At 40.0% G+C, this 16,769-nt stretch overlaps 1 protein-coding gene and 1 pseudogene across 1 annotated transcript; both read left to right on the forward strand.

Moving 5' to 3' along the window:
• Window positions 1-220: 220 nt before the first annotated feature.
• LOC118818258 (extracellular calcium-sensing receptor-like) lies at window positions 221-4,474 on the forward strand. The gene is made up of 6 exons (XM_036585474.1): window positions 221-456; window positions 605-905; window positions 1,562-2,338; window positions 2,735-2,959; window positions 3,216-3,339; window positions 3,561-4,474. The coding sequence occupies exons 1-6, from the start codon at window positions 221-223 to the stop codon at window positions 4,472-4,474; spliced, it is 2,577 nt and encodes an 858-aa protein (XP_036441367.1).
• Window positions 4,475-8,361: 3,887 nt separating this feature from the next.
• Window positions 8,362-13,768, forward strand: LOC118818519 (annotated as a pseudogene).
• Window positions 13,769-16,769: the final 3,001 nt, after the last annotated feature.

Below are 16,769 nucleotides of genomic sequence, written 5' to 3' on the forward strand. Positions count from 1 at the left end.
TTACGTGGTTCTGGGGTTGATGATGCTCTAGCAACACTCTATTATAGACCGAAAAACACAATAGGTTGATGTCATCATTAGGATTTACACTGTAAACAAAACCACGCCTCCTGTGCATAATTCACACCCACACTGAAAGGGCACTATAGTGAGCTGGTTACTTAAAACACTGTGATTCAGCCAGCCTACCTGCAGAGGGCTGGGAGCCACCAAGTACGCCATGCAGCTCACTTTAAGTGTCACAGCGTTCGTATCAGTGCTGTTTGTAGCTGAGCTCAGCCCAGCAGAATGTGAAGCTGACCCGGTCAGCTGCAGGCTGTGGACTGATCCTCAGTTACCTGGTCTTTCTATGAATGGAGATTTTATAATCGGAGGAATTTTTGCAATTCATTTCTACACGAGATCAGAGCAGAACACCTACACCAGGCAGCCACTCCAGCCACAGTGCTCTGGGAGGTCTGACACTACAGCCAATTTCTTTAGAATGAAAATGAAATTATTGTCACTCTATGATTACGTTTTTGCGGCCATGTGTTGGTTGCATTTGTGAAACATAAAACTGTAAAAATTGTAAAAATGTGTTACTGTCACTGTGTTTAAACAGTATGGATTTCAGGGAGCTGCGCTTCGCCCGTGCCATGGAGTTCACAATCCACGAGATCAACAACAGAACAGATCTCCTGCCGGGAATCACGTTAGGATACCAGATATATGACTCGTGCTCTACAGTGCCGATGGCTGTTAAAGTTGCATTTCAGTTTGCAAACGGCATGGAACCATTTTACAATGATACTGACTCCTGTTCAAAATCTGCAACTGCAGCTGTTCCTGCTCTCGTAGGAGATTCTCCTTCCACCCCCTCAATAAGTATAGCCAGAATGCTGGGTCTTTTTGGAATTCCACAGGTGATTCCAGTAGGCTACACTTTATTGTGTCATATTTTTAAACTCAGCGCCCTGTTGTTACTGCAAATGAGAAAACGGCATAACTTCAAATTAACCATTGAAAAACGTGCATATTAAAATTTAGAGTACAATATCTACGTTCTTAGATATTGGGAATGGTTATGTTTAGAACCATGAGCTCTACAGGGAACACTTTCATGATTAAATGGATCTATGCATGGTGAAATACTTCTTCAGATATATGGAGTATGTGCTGTATGTGGTTCTGTATATAACCTTTTAGAAAATGGATTCATAAAGCACTAAAAAGCGTTCTTTTATTGTTATGATGTCCAGCTTGTAACAACAGCGTTACCCTTTTTGGTGCTGTATAGAACCATTTTCAAAAAGTTTCTATATTAGAACTATATATCGCACATTCTCCATATATGTGAAGAAGTATTTCACCATGCATAGAACCATTTAAGCATGAAATTGCTCTCTATAGAACTCATGGTTCTAAAAAGAACAGTTTCCCTTGCTAAAGAACCCTCAAATAGTCATCTTTTTTCAAAGGTGTAGGATAGGTTAGGTTAAAAAAAACTGAAGAAAAAATCTAGAAAACGATGCAAAGCCTACTAAAGTAACGGTTCTTTTGTATTTTCACTCCATATCAGGTGAGTCACTACGCAACCTGCGCATGTCTGAGCGATAAGCGTCAGTATCCTGCCTTCTTCAGGACCATACCAAGTGACCACCACCAAGCGGCCGCACTAGCAAGAATGGTCAAGCACTTTGGCTGGACATGGATTGGGGCAGTGCGCAGCGACACAGACTATGGAAATTATGGGATGGCATCGTTTCTAAAAGCTGCGCAGGAGGAGGGCATCTGTGTGGAGTACTCCGAGTCCTACTACAGAACACAACCGCGCAGTAAACTGGAGAGAGTGGCAAACGTCATCCGCAGATCAACAGCCCGGGTAATAGTAGCGTTTGTTAACTCAGGAGATATGAGGTTTCTGTTGGAGGAACTGGCGAGACAGCCGCCGCCTCCCCTTCAGTGGATCGGCAGCGAGACGTGGATCACTGATCCAGATTTTCTAAAATATAACATGTGCGCTGGGGCGATAGGATTCGGGGTCCCCCGCTCAGTGATTCCAGGTCTTCGTGAGTTTCTTCTGGATCTCTCTCCAGAACAAGCACTGAAATCACCTCTGCTAACGGAGTTTTGGGAGAGCTCGTTCAGCTGTAGCCTAAAAGGCTCCTCAGGGGGCGCGCGGGAATGTGACGGCAGCGAGGATCTCCGCGCGCTGCAGAACCCATATACAGACACGTCGCAGTTGCGCGTGACTAACATGGTGTACAAAGCTACGTATGCCATAGCGCATGCCATCCACAGTGTTATCTGTAATGATACGCAGTGTGACAAGAGCGCTACATTCACACCATGGCAGGTATAAAACTGTTCCATTTTAAGCCCAAATAACTCTAATAAGCATGATTGTTTTGTTTATTTGTTGTCCATATTAATATACATACAATAATATTAAAAATCATGATTAAACAGTAAGCCATGTATTTACAGACAAGATCAGGTATGCACAACTCCAGTCCTGAAAGGCCGATGCCCAACATAGTTTGGTAGTTTTCCTACTCAGACAGTAGCCAAGGAGTCTAATTAGGAGTATAATTAGTGTGTTTGAGCAAGTAAATCACCCAACTTGCTGGACACTGGCCCTCCAGGACCAGAGCTGTGCACTCCCGGACTAGATGAAGGTTGTGAAATGTATTGTGTATGTATAAACGTTTTGTAGATTTGTAGGTTTTTATTTAACTGTATTCATCTGCAGATACTGAACCAGCTGAAGAGAGTGAACTTCACCACCAAGAATGGTTTTCAGGTCTCCTTTGATTCCAGTGGAGATCCTGTGGCCGTCTACGAGCTCATAAACTGGCAGTTTAAGAAAGATGGTGGTTTGGATTTTGTGACTGTGGGCCGCTATGACTCATCCAGACCAAGAGGCCAGGAGTTCAGTATGAGCAGAGCTATCAGCTGGGTGGGAGAACAGAAAGAGGTACAGTGCAACTCCCTGCACTCTTCAAGGGCCCATATCATGGAAATCTACATTATGTTTTTTGCATTTGTAAGGAATGAAGACATATTTGAAAATTGTCATGGGAAAAATGAATTACAACTGTTTTTGGTGCATAAAAATAAACATCACAAGTGGACCTCAGGTGTTCGAATAAAAAAAAGAAAAATGTAGAACGGTTTTGAAAAGTGGTCAATTTAGGGGAAAAAAATGGAGCTATGACTAATGCGTTTTGTAGGTTCCAAAGTCAGTGTGCAGTGAGAGCTGTCCTCCAGGAACCAGGAAGGCTGTGCAGAAAGGAAAGCCAGTCTGCTGCTATGACTGTATACCATGTGCAGAAGGAGAGATCAGCAACAAGACAGGTTGGGTATCATAATATGAATTCCGCCATATTCCACTGTAAATTCATACACAGTAAAAAGCAGTTCCACCTGTAATGCGTCAAGTGACCAAGAAAAACTGCATGATGAAAGCATTAATTAATGGAGTCATTTGCAAAATTGTAATGTGCTCTTTAAGATGAAGCCTTGTTGTAGGGTTCTGTTTGTTATAGGGCTTTAACTTTGCTTTCCTGATCTCTTAGACTCTTTGGACTGTTTGCGCTGCCCTCCTGAGTTCTGGCCCAATGCCCAGCGAGTCAGCTGCCTCCCCAAACCTGTGGAGTTCCTGTCCTGGGACGACACTCTGAGCATCATCCTGACAGTGTTCTCTGTCACTGGAGCCTTCATTGCTATGTCTGTGGCTGCTGTCTTCTACAAACACAAAACTTCTCCAATCGTCCGAGCAAACAACTCAGAGCTGAGCTTCCTGCTGCTCTTCTCACTGACTCTGTGTTTCCTCTGTTCACTTACTTTCATTGGTCGGCCCTCTGAGTGGTCCTGTATGCTGCGCCACACAGCGTTTGGGATCACCTTCGTCCTCTGCATCTCCTGTGTTCTGGGGAAAACAATAGTGGTGTTAATGGCCTTCAGAGCTACACTTCCAGGCAGTAATGCCATGAAATGGTTTGGGCCTCCACAGCAGAGACTCAGTGTTCTTGCCTTCACTTTTATACAGGCGCTCATTTGTGTGATATGGTTAAAAATATCCCCTCCTTTTCCCTTAAAAAATCTAAAGCATTATAAAGAAAGGATAATACTGGAATGTGGATTAGGTTCAGCTATAGGTTTCTGGGCTGTGCTGGGTTATATAGGATTTCTGGCTCTTTTGTGTTTTATTTTGGCTTTTCTAGCTCGGAAGCTGCCTGACAACTTTAATGAAGCCAAGTTCATCACATTCAGCATGCTCATATTCTGTGCAGTCTGGATCACCTTTATCCCAGCTTATGTCAGCTCTCCTGGAAAGTTCACTGTAGCTGTAGAGATATTTGCTATTCTGGCCTCAAGCTTTGGACTTGTTATTTGTATTTTTGCTCCTAAATGTTTTATAATTGTTTTTAGGCCAGAGCAGAACACCAAGAAACATCTTATGGGTAAAGTTCCATCTAAGGCTCTTTGAGACCCTCACACATATAGGAGTCATTATGTAGCTTACAAACATACAGTACAACAACTTCACCAATAAACCGCTGGGACAAAGTCTCTTCTTATTATTTGTAAATATGTACAGTGTCAGCAAGCTTTTTGAACTATACACCACATCACTGGGTAATACAGAATCCCTGCGGAAACTGAAACGTAAGTGCGTGTAAAACAGTTTTAAAGATTTTTAGGCAAACTTTCTATATCGAAGTGAACAAATCTTAAATGATCTTGCGTTTAACTACTAAAATAATTAAAATAATCAGTAACACTTTATTTCAACTGGTCCTTTGTAGTGATTTAAAAAAAAACAGCTTTTACCAGATTATCAGGAACACATTAGCAACACATCAGTGCAGTAGCAGTAGTGCAGCATCTGCATACATTGAGGTAAATATCTTATAGATGTACTGTTGATATGTTATGTGAAGTAGACTTAATATATTACTTCCCTTAAGTAAAACCTAAGCTTACCCAACCTTACCTAAAACCTGAACCTGCCCTAATCCTAACCTTAACCTCAACCCAAAACCTAAATCCTAACCCTCTACCTGGCCCTAATCTAACCCTAACCTTATCCTCAATCCAAAACCTAATCCTAACCCTCACCCTGGCCCTTATCCTACTAACCCTCACCCTATCCTCAACCCAAAACCAAATCCTAACCTTCACCCTAACTTTATTCCTAACCTTCACTCTGGCCCCTTATCCTCAACCAAAACCCAATCCAGTTAAACTCCAGTTACAGAATGGTGTCAGAAGTGTGTCTATAATAGCTTGTCAGGGATGTTATGATGGTCTGTATTATATCTATTTCATGTTCAGTGACATCCCAGGTTACCATCTACAGATATGAACTTTGACCCTCTGAATAAAGCGAAAAACAACTGAATTTAGTAGATGATAAACAAATTTTATTCACATTTTTAATGAAAAATTTCTTGATAATTTACTGAAGTGTGTTCAGATGCTTCACTGCTGCTACATCATTGATATGTTGTTAATATATTACCGATAATCTGCTGAGGGTTTTTTCATCTACAAAAGACCACTCAAAATGAAGTGTCACCAAATAGTCACTTTTCAAATCCACTGATATATTGATTTTAGGGGAAAGAAACACCTCTCCCATAACTTGCATATCTTGCGTCATTCACGCTGCCCTGCCCAGTCTCCCGGGGCAATAAAAGCAGCCAATGCAGAAAAGTAAAAAAAAGCTTTTCATCAGAAAATTATACAATTTTGTAATATTAATACAATTTTGGCAATCAGAAAAGTGGCCAGAAAGCAAAGATTATACAAGGTAAATGAAGATTAAGTGCATTAAGTCAATGGGGTGAAAAGGGGCATAGTTCCTATCTGCTTAGGTCTTGCATCAACCACTTTGCCCTGCGCCCTTTTCCCAGGGCAACAGCAGTAGCCTGTCCTGCAAGTGTGGACAGTGGGCTGAGCAAACCAACAACAAACGAGTTTTTCTTACAATCAAATTTTCTTCCTCTTGAAATACTCACAAGACTGTTACAATAATCAGGATTTGGTGAAATTGGAAGAATTCCTGCTAGTGTGAATAGAGCTAGAGTGCCTGTTATTCTCTTAAGGGGGAAATAAGTTCTCACACCCTCTCACCAAAACCTGCCACATTCCAGGAAGCAGTTTTACATGACAGAACGTCCTGCTGATCACTGGAACTGCTGTTGGAATGGCAGAATTTTACATCACTGATCCATTGCAAACAAACCAACATCTTGTTTTCCATTGGGAATCCACCATCATAATGCAGAATTTATGCTCCGTTCAACTAAAGCTTATGACTACGACCACCTCTGACTGGGAGGAATTAAGAAAATGTCAGGATGGTGTTTTTCATAATTCATAAAGTTCACTGTATGACATCAATATAGCTGCTTATACAGTCAATGGTAATAAAAAAACACTTCTCTACTTTTAAAAGAGGCTTGCTTCAGATCCGTTAACATACAGACAGTAATTGGTAAAAATATAACACTGACCGTAAGCTTGTTTTCAGAAGGTCAATACATCATGAATGTTGAAGTTATCTCTCATATCACTATTGTTTGCCAGGAGATCCTTGGGTGGGGCCACAGGAGCTCTAAAACAAACTGATTGACGCTTAAGTGCCCCCTCCATTAACTTCCAAGAACATCATTGATTGATACACAAACTCATCACCTTTCTGTGAAATTTGCAGTTTTGAATGATGAATATGCCACTTCAATGATTCATGTAGACTGACAGACTTCAAGGAGTCCTTCTGGATAACATTAGTGGTCATGATAAATGGAACTTTTGTGCAACAAAAAGTTCTTGAGCAGTTGGTTTCATTTTCATATATATGATATTCTTCTTCAATATCTTTAGAATAGTGGGTTCAAACAGGCTGTTTTTTTTGTACATTTTCAATGTTTGCAACAAAGAAAATAAGGTATCACTTTGTTTTTGTTTGAAATTGATGTAGAACATTTTGTGGACTGTTGTATCCACAAGTGGTGATCATAGAGGGTCCAAGCACCTGACATCTTACAGAGCCAATACGGGCCTTCAACACTTGGAACACAAATGAGAGTTTTTAGAAAGGCCTCTATTGATAACAAATGTAGAGAAGGGATCCCAAAACGAGATGTCCCAAATTTCATATACACTGACCTTTTGACCTTGGTATGGAAAGCAATAGCTTATTTTAAAAAAATTCAAAATACCTGGAATGTAGTACAATTTTTTTCAATGAACTTAATTGTGTGAAGTGTGATGACTTGACATGAATTAATTAAATAAATATGTTCATTTAGACTGCTTCCAGACTTTGTCCTCAAATGACCCACTGGCCTACAGATATATGAGTGAAGTGGTTCAGAGTCACAGTTGCTGGATAATGTAACCATTTTTCATTTTAACCCTTTGCCACATACAACATGCCCTTAAACTACTGGAAAGTGTGGGAAAGCAGAAGATAATCCACAAACGTATCTAGCACAGATTCCAATGAAAATGTAGATCCCCTGACAGAGAGGCCATGAAGGCAAGGAACAATCAGCTGCCTGCACCTTGAAGGGGCTCCCAATGGCAGAGCATGAGGTTCTGCCATTGGGCTAACCTGATTGTCTGCTCAAGACACATAATGCAATGTTTATATTATAAGAACATACATACTTTTTAATTAAACCTGTCCATTTTTTATTTTTTTGCACTGTGTACTGATTTGTAACATAGATGTTTACAAATTTATTCATATTTTTGCATGAAAATAATTTTTTTGTCTTTATCCTATCATGAAAAAAGTAAATAAGTGAAAGAAAACCCTAAATGAGAAAATAACGTAACCATGAGCAGAAATCACATGCACCATATTTAAAATGAACATGAAATATTTTAAAAAGTTCATTACCTACAAAATAATGCTCTACATCAGTACTGAAAGTAAGAGTAGCTTATAATCAATAAGAATGAAAACAAATACAAGTATTCTTTTATGCTCTGATATTTCCTAGGCATGGTTAGGCCTACAGTTACAGCAGGTTCACCTCATGTTCACCACAATGAGACATACAACAGTAAGTTATGGCCATAGCAATTAACACTGAGCACATAACCACGCCTCCTGTGCCCAGTTCACACCCACAGTTGCTTGGACATCATAGCAAGGTGGCTATTTAAGAATGTGACACAGTCATCCTGGCCTTCAGAGTGCTGGGAGCCACTGACTACACTATGCAGCTCAGTTCAAGTCTGATGCCATTTGTATCAGTTTTGTGGATAACTGTGTTCAGCCCTGCAGGATGTAAAGCTGATCCAGTCAGCTGCAGACTGTGGGCTCAATCTCAGTTGTCTGGTCTTTTTATGAATGGAGACTTGGTGATTGGAGGGGTTTTCTCCATTCATAACTATATGAGGTCAGAGCAGAACTCCTACACTGGACAGCCACCGCAGCCACAGTGCTCTGGAAGGTCTGTTTGTGTTTGTGAAGGGGGGCATTTTTTGAAATTATTGAGGAATGACAATTATGATCTATGTTGTTGCTTAATCAAACCTTTTATGAAGCAATATATTTGTTGTATGTGTTGATGACACCTGAAAAATTCCAAATGAGACATCAGACATGAAACTTTTTTTTTTTTTAATTTGTGTCTGTTTTACTGTCTCCAAACAGTATGGATTTCAGGGAGCTGCGCTTCGCTCGTGCCATGGAGTTCGCCATCCACGAGATCAACAACAGAACAGATCTCCTGCCGGGAATCACGTTAGGATACCAGATACGCGACTCGTGCGCTGCCGTTTCCATGGCAATCAAAGTGGCATTTCAATTAGCGAACGGTGTGGAGTCAGTTTTCAACGACGCTGATTCCTGTTCAAAGTCCGTGTCCGCTGCTGTATCTGCTGTCATTGGGGAGTCTGGCTCCACACCAACAATTAGTATGGCCAGAATGCTGGGCCTCTTCAGAATTCCTCTGGTGAATATTGTGGGCTACAACATTGTGTCGTGTCACAAAAGTCAGTCCATTTTAATTCATTATATTTCAGAAACATATAGCTTCAGAATCATGATTTATAAATGATCAAACTGATCCAGAGCCCGATGTAAGTTATGTACGCTAATGCACAGATGAGACAAGTATAAAAATGAAAGTATGGGAATTTATGTGTGAATTTAAGTTGAAATATGGAAGTAAAGCACTTGACGTATTTACATTTAAACATGGTATATAACATTTAAAAAGCATGTACACATAGAATTGAGGGGATATGTTTTCCTTTTTTTGGTGGTTTGTGGTCCGGTGACTAATGCGCAGTATGAACATTAGTTGTGGACAGTTTCATTTTACACTGACAAAATATGAGGTAGATTTTATAAAAAAAATAATTTAATAAAATGATTTTCAAGACAAAACATTTATTTAGAAAAGCAGCTTTGAAATTTGTAACAAGCACATAGAAGGTCTAAATGAAAACTTGGAAAAGTATTTAAGTAACAGTACAATTTTAGTGAAGCGCACATTTTCCAAAATAATATGTAAATATAGTAATAAAGCAAAATAATATGGGTATCATGAAGGCCTGTCACATAATAGACCTTAGTAGAACTGGTAACTAAAAGGCAGAAACTTACAATATTTTTTTCTTTCCTACAATGGCCAAACAACAGGTGAGCCACTACGCAACCTGCGCATGTCTGAGCGATAAGCGTCAGTATCCTGCCTTCTTCAGGACCATACCAAGTGACCACCACCAAGCGGCCGCACTGGCCAGAATGGTCAAGCACTTTGGCTGGACATGGATTGGGGCAGTGCGCAGCGACTCAGACTATGGGAATAATGGAATGGCGTCGTTTCTAAAGGCTGCGCAAGAGGAGGGCATCTGTGTGGAGTACTCCGAGTCCTACTACAGAACACAACCGCGCAGTAAACTGGAGAGAGTGGCAAACGTCATCCGCAGATCAACAGCCCGGGTAATAGTAGCGTTTCTTGCCACAGGTGACATGAACATCCTTTTGGAGGAACTGGCAAGACAGCCGCCGCCTCCCCTTCAGTGGATCGGCAGCGAAAACTGGATCACCCATTCAGAGTTTCTGCGCTTTAACATGTGCGCTGGGGCGATAGGATTCGGGGTCCCCCGCTCAGTGATTCCAGGTCTTCGTGAGTTTCTTCTGGATCTCTCTCCAGCACAAGCACTGAAATCGCCTCTGCTAACGGAGTTTTGGGAGAGCTCGTTCAGCTGTAGCCTAAAAGGCTCCCCAGGGGGCGCGCGGGAATGTGACGGTAGCGAGGATATCCGCGCGCTGCAGAACCCATATACAGACACATCGCAGCTGCGCATCACTAACATGGTGTACACAGCTACGTATGCCATAGCGCATGCCATCCACGGTGTTATCTGTAATGATACATATTGTAACAGCACCATTAAATTCGCACCATGGCAGGTATAAAACTGCTTGATTTAATAATTTATTATTATTTTTTTTAAGTTATTGTGTATTTTAATACACGCAATTACACAAATATTAATCATCATTTTCTGTTATGTATTCAGGCTGCAACTGAACTATATTCTATTTACTGAGAGAAACTTACACAGCTGTCTGTCACTCTCGTGAAATTTTGTCTACTGCAGATACTCAACCAGCTCAAGAGAGTGAACTTCACTACAAAGAATGGTTTTCAGGTCTCCTTTGATTCCAGTGGAGATCCTGTGGCTACTTATGAGCTCATAAACTGGCAGGTTAAGAAAGATGGTGGTTTGGATTTTGTGACAGTGGGCCGCTATGACTCGTCCAAGCCTAGAGGCCAGGAGTTCAGTATGAGTAGAGCCATCAACTGGGTGGGGGGGCAGATGGAGGTACAATATAACACAAACTCAGCCATTACAAAGTGTTGCCTTTATTCTGTTCATTGAATGGCTCTATTGTCTTGTAGGTACCAAGATCTGTGTGCAGTGAGAGCTGTCCTCCAGGAACCAGGAAGGCTGTGCAGAAAGGAAAGCCAGTCTGCTGCTATGACTGTATACCATGTGCAGAAGGAGAGATCAGTAACAGAACAGGTTGGATATAACTACATATATATATATATATATATATATATATATATATATATATATATATATATATATATATATATATATAACTACACTCTGCACTATGTTGTGCTAAGAAATCACTATATATATATATAGTGATTTCTTAGCACAACATATGAGTGGTTATGCCACCATTCTGCCCTTATTTTATACATAATAACAGGACAGCAATACTCACTTATATAATGCAGTATAACGTTTATTTTTAATGTTACTATTAAAAATTGTCAAATCACAAAAAATAAGCTTACTTTTAAGCTGCTGTCAAACTACCCTGCTGAAAATTGATCATTAGAACCATTGGGATTAAAGGCATTTAGAATCAGACACAGCTCACCTATTAAACTATTAAGCTCCTTTACATTGTGATATAAATCAATCAACAAAAGCCAAACACACAGTACAAAACCACCCAGAACCAACAGAAACACTTTATGATTTCCATGCTTTTTTCAACAGCAGGACAGACATTAGTGGTTTCGCTTTGCCAAATAGCCATGGCTTAATTTGAACCAGAAAATTAGTGATGAAAAAAAAATCCTCCATGTTGGTGCAGTTAGCAAATCACTTGACTTGCTAATTATAAGCAGCAACAACACAAAACTGAACAAAATGTTATACTCATGAGAGTATAATTCTACACACTGATCTGTGGCTAAATAATGCATGGTTCGCAAAACTGAGGTGAGATAAAGTGACCGTCCCTGCTGAAAAAATACCATTATAACCTTTAGGATTAAAACCTGATGGTTTTGCTTTCTAATTGGAATTGGCTTAATGGCTACCATTAGAGACCACTAGTTTTTTTTGTAGGACACCTTTAGATCCCATTAAAAAACACTAAATGCACCTGGAACCAGAGAACCATTAGCATCTTTTACACTGTGACATCAACTCACTGGAAACCACAAAATATTACCATTAATGATTATTGGACATTACTAGGAATAGATACTTTTAATGGCTTCTACAATTTTTTTTCAGGAGTGTTCAGAGATCAACGCAGCCAAAGCAGCAGTGTTATTGATAAAAAAATATGAATTTGCATGTCAAAGTTGAACTCAAAGGTGACCAAAATTTTGAAAGCAAAATGTATTTGCCCTGGACATTTGGGACGTGAAGTTGCTCACTGCAGCAAATGCTATTGAAATTAATGTAATTTTGTTCACTGGCAAATGCTAATGGGATTGGCTCTAAAAATGTAAATGTTTCAGTTTAAAAATCATATCAAAATATGCATTTGATTAAAAGATGTATGTTGCACAGAAAGGCTCCTTTGGAATTTATGTAACCTTGTTATTTGACCAGTGGTGCATCATACAGCTAAATATGACAGATAACCATTGCGATTCAAATAGGTATTATAATATAGATGCTTAAGATGCTAATTGGTGGAGTCGTATGGCTTAAGAGCAACAAAATATTTGAGACATAATACAGAGTAAACAAGCAAGTTATACTGTCACTTTTTACACTGTGAACCATAAGATCCTAGTTTCACCACTGCTCCAGTCCTGTTGTTGAGTAATTCTGCACCAATGCACCAATCCTATATTCAGTAACTAGCTCTGTGAAATTAATATGAACATTTTGCAAACATGAGAGTGAAGAATGGAAGTCTGGAACTGGACACAGTTCCTTGGAGTTGAATGGGGTAATTACTAGAAAATGTTATTCTATCTATTTATTTTGCTTGACTTGGGCTTTATAATGTAAGGCCATATTATGGGTTCTGTTTAAGCTTTTAACTTTGCTTTTTTTATTTTTTAGACTCTTTGGACTGTGTGCAATGCCCTTCTGAGTTCTGGCCCAACGCCCAACGACACCACTGCCTCCCCAAACCTGTGGAGTTTCTGTCCTGGGACGACACTCTGAGCATCATCCTGACAGTGTTCTCTGTCACTGGAGCCTTCATTGCTATGTCTGTGGCTGCTGTCTTCTACAAACACAGAACTTCTCCAATCGTCCGAGCCAACAACTCAGAGCTGAGCTTCCTGCTGCTCTTCTCACTGGTTCTGTGTTTCCTCTGCTCACTTACTTTCATTGGTCAGCCCTCTGGGTGGTCCTGTATGCTGCGCCACACAGCGTTTGGGATCACCTTCGTCCTCTGCATCTCCTGTGTTCTGGGGAAAACAATAGTGGTGTTAATGGCCTTCAGAGCTACACTTCCAGGCAGTAATGCCATGAAATGGTTTGGGCCTCCACAGCAGAGACTCAGTGTTCTTGCTTTCACTCTAATACAAGTCCTAATTTGTGTTCTTTGGTTAACAATATCTCCTCCTTTTCCCTTAAAAAATTGAAACACTACAAGGAAAGGATAATACTGGAATGTGGATTAGGTTCAGCTATAGGTTTCTGGGCTGCTCTGGGTTATATAGGATTTCTGGCTCTTTTGTGTTTTATTTTGGCTTTTCTAGCACGGAAGCTGCCTGATAACTTTAATGAAGCCAAGTTCATCACATTCAGCATGCTCATATTCTGTGCAGTTTGGGTTACCTTTATCCCAGCTTATGTCAGCTCTCCTGGAAAGTTCACGGTTGCCGTAGAGATATTTGCTATTCTGGCCTCAAGCTTTGGACTTGTTATTTGTATTTTTGCTCCTAAATGTTTTATAATTGTTTTTAGGCCAGAGCAGAACACCAAGAAACACATTATGGGTAAAGTTCCCTCTAAGTCTCTTTGAAACTCACACAAATAGCCAAGTAGCATTAATGTGTACCACTTTAAATAAACGATTAGGCTCCATATACATACTATTCTGGCTTTTTCGCCATAAACTGCTTCTTGTATTGTGATGTTTAAACACATACTGTCAATGTTTGTAAACTTTCTTACATGGCCAACATTACTTTGATCCTGAACTTCAGAATTTATGTACTACTAGAAAAATGAGACTTCCCAATTTTTAAAAATCAACATTTAAGCTTCGAATCTATGTACCAGATGTGACAGTTAAAAGAAAATTGCCACAATAATTAAAACCTACTTGTAAAGAAAAATGTATGTCTGAGGGGCTGTGTGAATAAATCAAATAAATTGAAATGGTCTGCCTAAAGCTATAAAGGAGAATTCCTTTAGTTTAGCATAACTGATCATAATTTAGCATAATTCAGTGGTTGAAATGTAAACAAATTCATTCAGAGTGGTCTGATGTGAAATAGTGCCAATAGGAACTAGGGGTTACAATATCTACAACACAAATATAGCCATTTTATTTACTACCTACACATGACTTCTGAGTTTTTATATGTAACATCTGTGATGACAAAAAGCGGTAAATCCAAAGAAGTACTATTATGCCTTACAACACTCTACATATCCATATTACTATACAGTGTCCCAGACATCAGGCAATGTATTCATAATCACTTTATGTAATAACTGTCTGTGAATGAGTTTAAGATTGCGTAACAAAATAAATCTTTGTGCCAATTTCCACTACCTTGACTACCTAACTCACCTTCTTTTAATAATTAATTATACTGACAGACATTCAGTTGTCAGCACTAAAAGAAATATTTAGTTGAACTAACATCATAAGAATATTTGTTGTCTTAAGAAGTACAACTAATAAAAACTCTGTGTCGTACCAACTTTTGTCCCTTTATATTGACATTACATTTTAGCACACGGTTTTATCCAGAGTGACATACAGTTTTAATCATGTTACAGAGGCAGGTAAACGTAGTGCTAGGCATTATGTGGAAGGAGTCTTTTTGGTTTAGTATAGAATCAACCCTAATCTGCCATGCAGTTGACAGCAGTTCCCTGTTCCCTCGAGTAAGATGCCCAGCACTACATTTGCCTAAGTCTGTAAAATGATTAATATGACACAAAGTCTCTGTACCGCATTGTTAATGAACTGAACAAGAAGCAACTGAAGAGCTGACGACACAAATGCTGGTGAAACAGAGAAGTCTTAGAAGATTGGTGAAGAAGTACAATAGTCATAATCCAAAAGATATCATCATTTGAAAGAAGTCAACCTCTCTGAATACACCAACTTCAGTGGCATCACTCTCCTCTCAGTACTTTGAAAGGCTTTATGCACGGTCCTGTTCTGGTCAATGTGAAAAGCCTCAGTTAACACCAGAGGAACAAGCCAAATTCCATGGTGGAAGACCCTGTAGTGAACAAATCTTCACCCTCCAGGACACTGTGGAGCAGTGCTTTGAGTACCACCAACCACAGGCCATCAAATTTATCGGCTTAAAAAAAGCATTCAACAGCATTGAGAGTGTCTTTGGCAGATCCTGGCAGTATTTAGCATGATCTTCAGGTAACAGAGCTTACGCTGCTGTTTCAAAATTGAGAATGATCAAGATCATTACCCCCTGCTCTTCCTCGTTGCCAAGGATTTTGTCTTGCAGCAAGCAGGAGTATGTATTGTGGCTGGTATTCACTGGTCGGACCAAAACCACCTGGGAGACCTTGATTTCACTGATGACATCCCACTGCTTGCAGAAGATGAGGAGAAGCTGCAAACAGTGACAGCTGACCTGGACGGTGAAGCAAACAAAGTTGGTCTCAGGATAAGCTCCAAGAAATTGAAAGTTATGCATGTGAACACCACAGGTAAAACAAGAGGAGTCAGGGCAACAGTGACTGGAGGAAGTGGAAAGGTTCACCTATCTGGGCAGTGATCTCCCAAAATGGAGAGGTGGAGGTGGATGTTAAGTGCTGCATTGGCAAGGTGGCAGCCGTCTTTCAGAGGCTGAACAATATCCAATTTTTGCCATCCATCTCCTTGACGATCAAACTGCACCCGTTCACCTCCATCGTGATATGGCTGGTGAACCCCAACAACAAGACATGTAAGGCATCAGCAAACATCAACAATAAGCTGGACGTTTTCCAATAAAGATGACTATGCCAAGTTTTCAAGATTTGATACTATAATCAAATCATCAATGAAGAGGCACTCTGAAGGAGAGGTGCGTAAAAACTCCACACCATAGCCGACCAAAGAAAAGTCTGATTGGCCGGCCATGTCCTTTAAATGATGAATGGAGAACCATTAGATCCCAAAAACAGTGATGAGACAGGTACCCCGAGTGCCAAATGTCAACAAGGATGCCCCTGTAATACGTGGAGACATTCACTCAAGACCTGAAGGCACTAAATATCAAATGGGATGACGACGAAACCCTCGCCATAGATCCTTGAAGAAATCCTGCTGCCCGATATCCTACATAGCAAGTCTAAGTATCACCACCAATGGAAACATTAGGAAAGTTCAAAGTTTTTCTAGAATGTAGAATTTTACATCAAACCACTCTGAATGACCTTATTTACTTCCAAACAATTAATAATTTATGAAGAAATTACGCACATTCCTTCACAGCTCTGTGCAGTATCTACTCCATGACTACCTAATATGTTAATAAACTCCCACTCAGTACAGGGCAGGCAGTTTCGACCAAGTGGACAATGCAACATGCAACATTTTTCCTTTTTGATTGAACTGATAAGTACATCTGTGGATTTTCAGCATAAAAATAAAAACTAAGATTATGTCTGCAGATTACATGTCCAAGGTACTGTAAGTAGAGTGAAAACAATAGGGAGCCAAAAATGGAACTTTGAGGGACACCGTAATGCACACTTTTATGGTCTGAAATCTCTTCAATTCTGAAAAATTGGGCAGCCTGGCCTCTTCCTATTCCCGTTATATCAAACCAGGA

Source organism: Colossoma macropomum, unplaced genomic scaffold, assembly GCF_904425465.1.
Source record: "Colossoma macropomum unplaced genomic scaffold, Colossoma_macropomum, whole genome shotgun sequence".
In the NCBI taxonomy this organism is placed as follows: domain Eukaryota; kingdom Metazoa; phylum Chordata; class Actinopteri; order Characiformes; family Serrasalmidae; genus Colossoma; species Colossoma macropomum.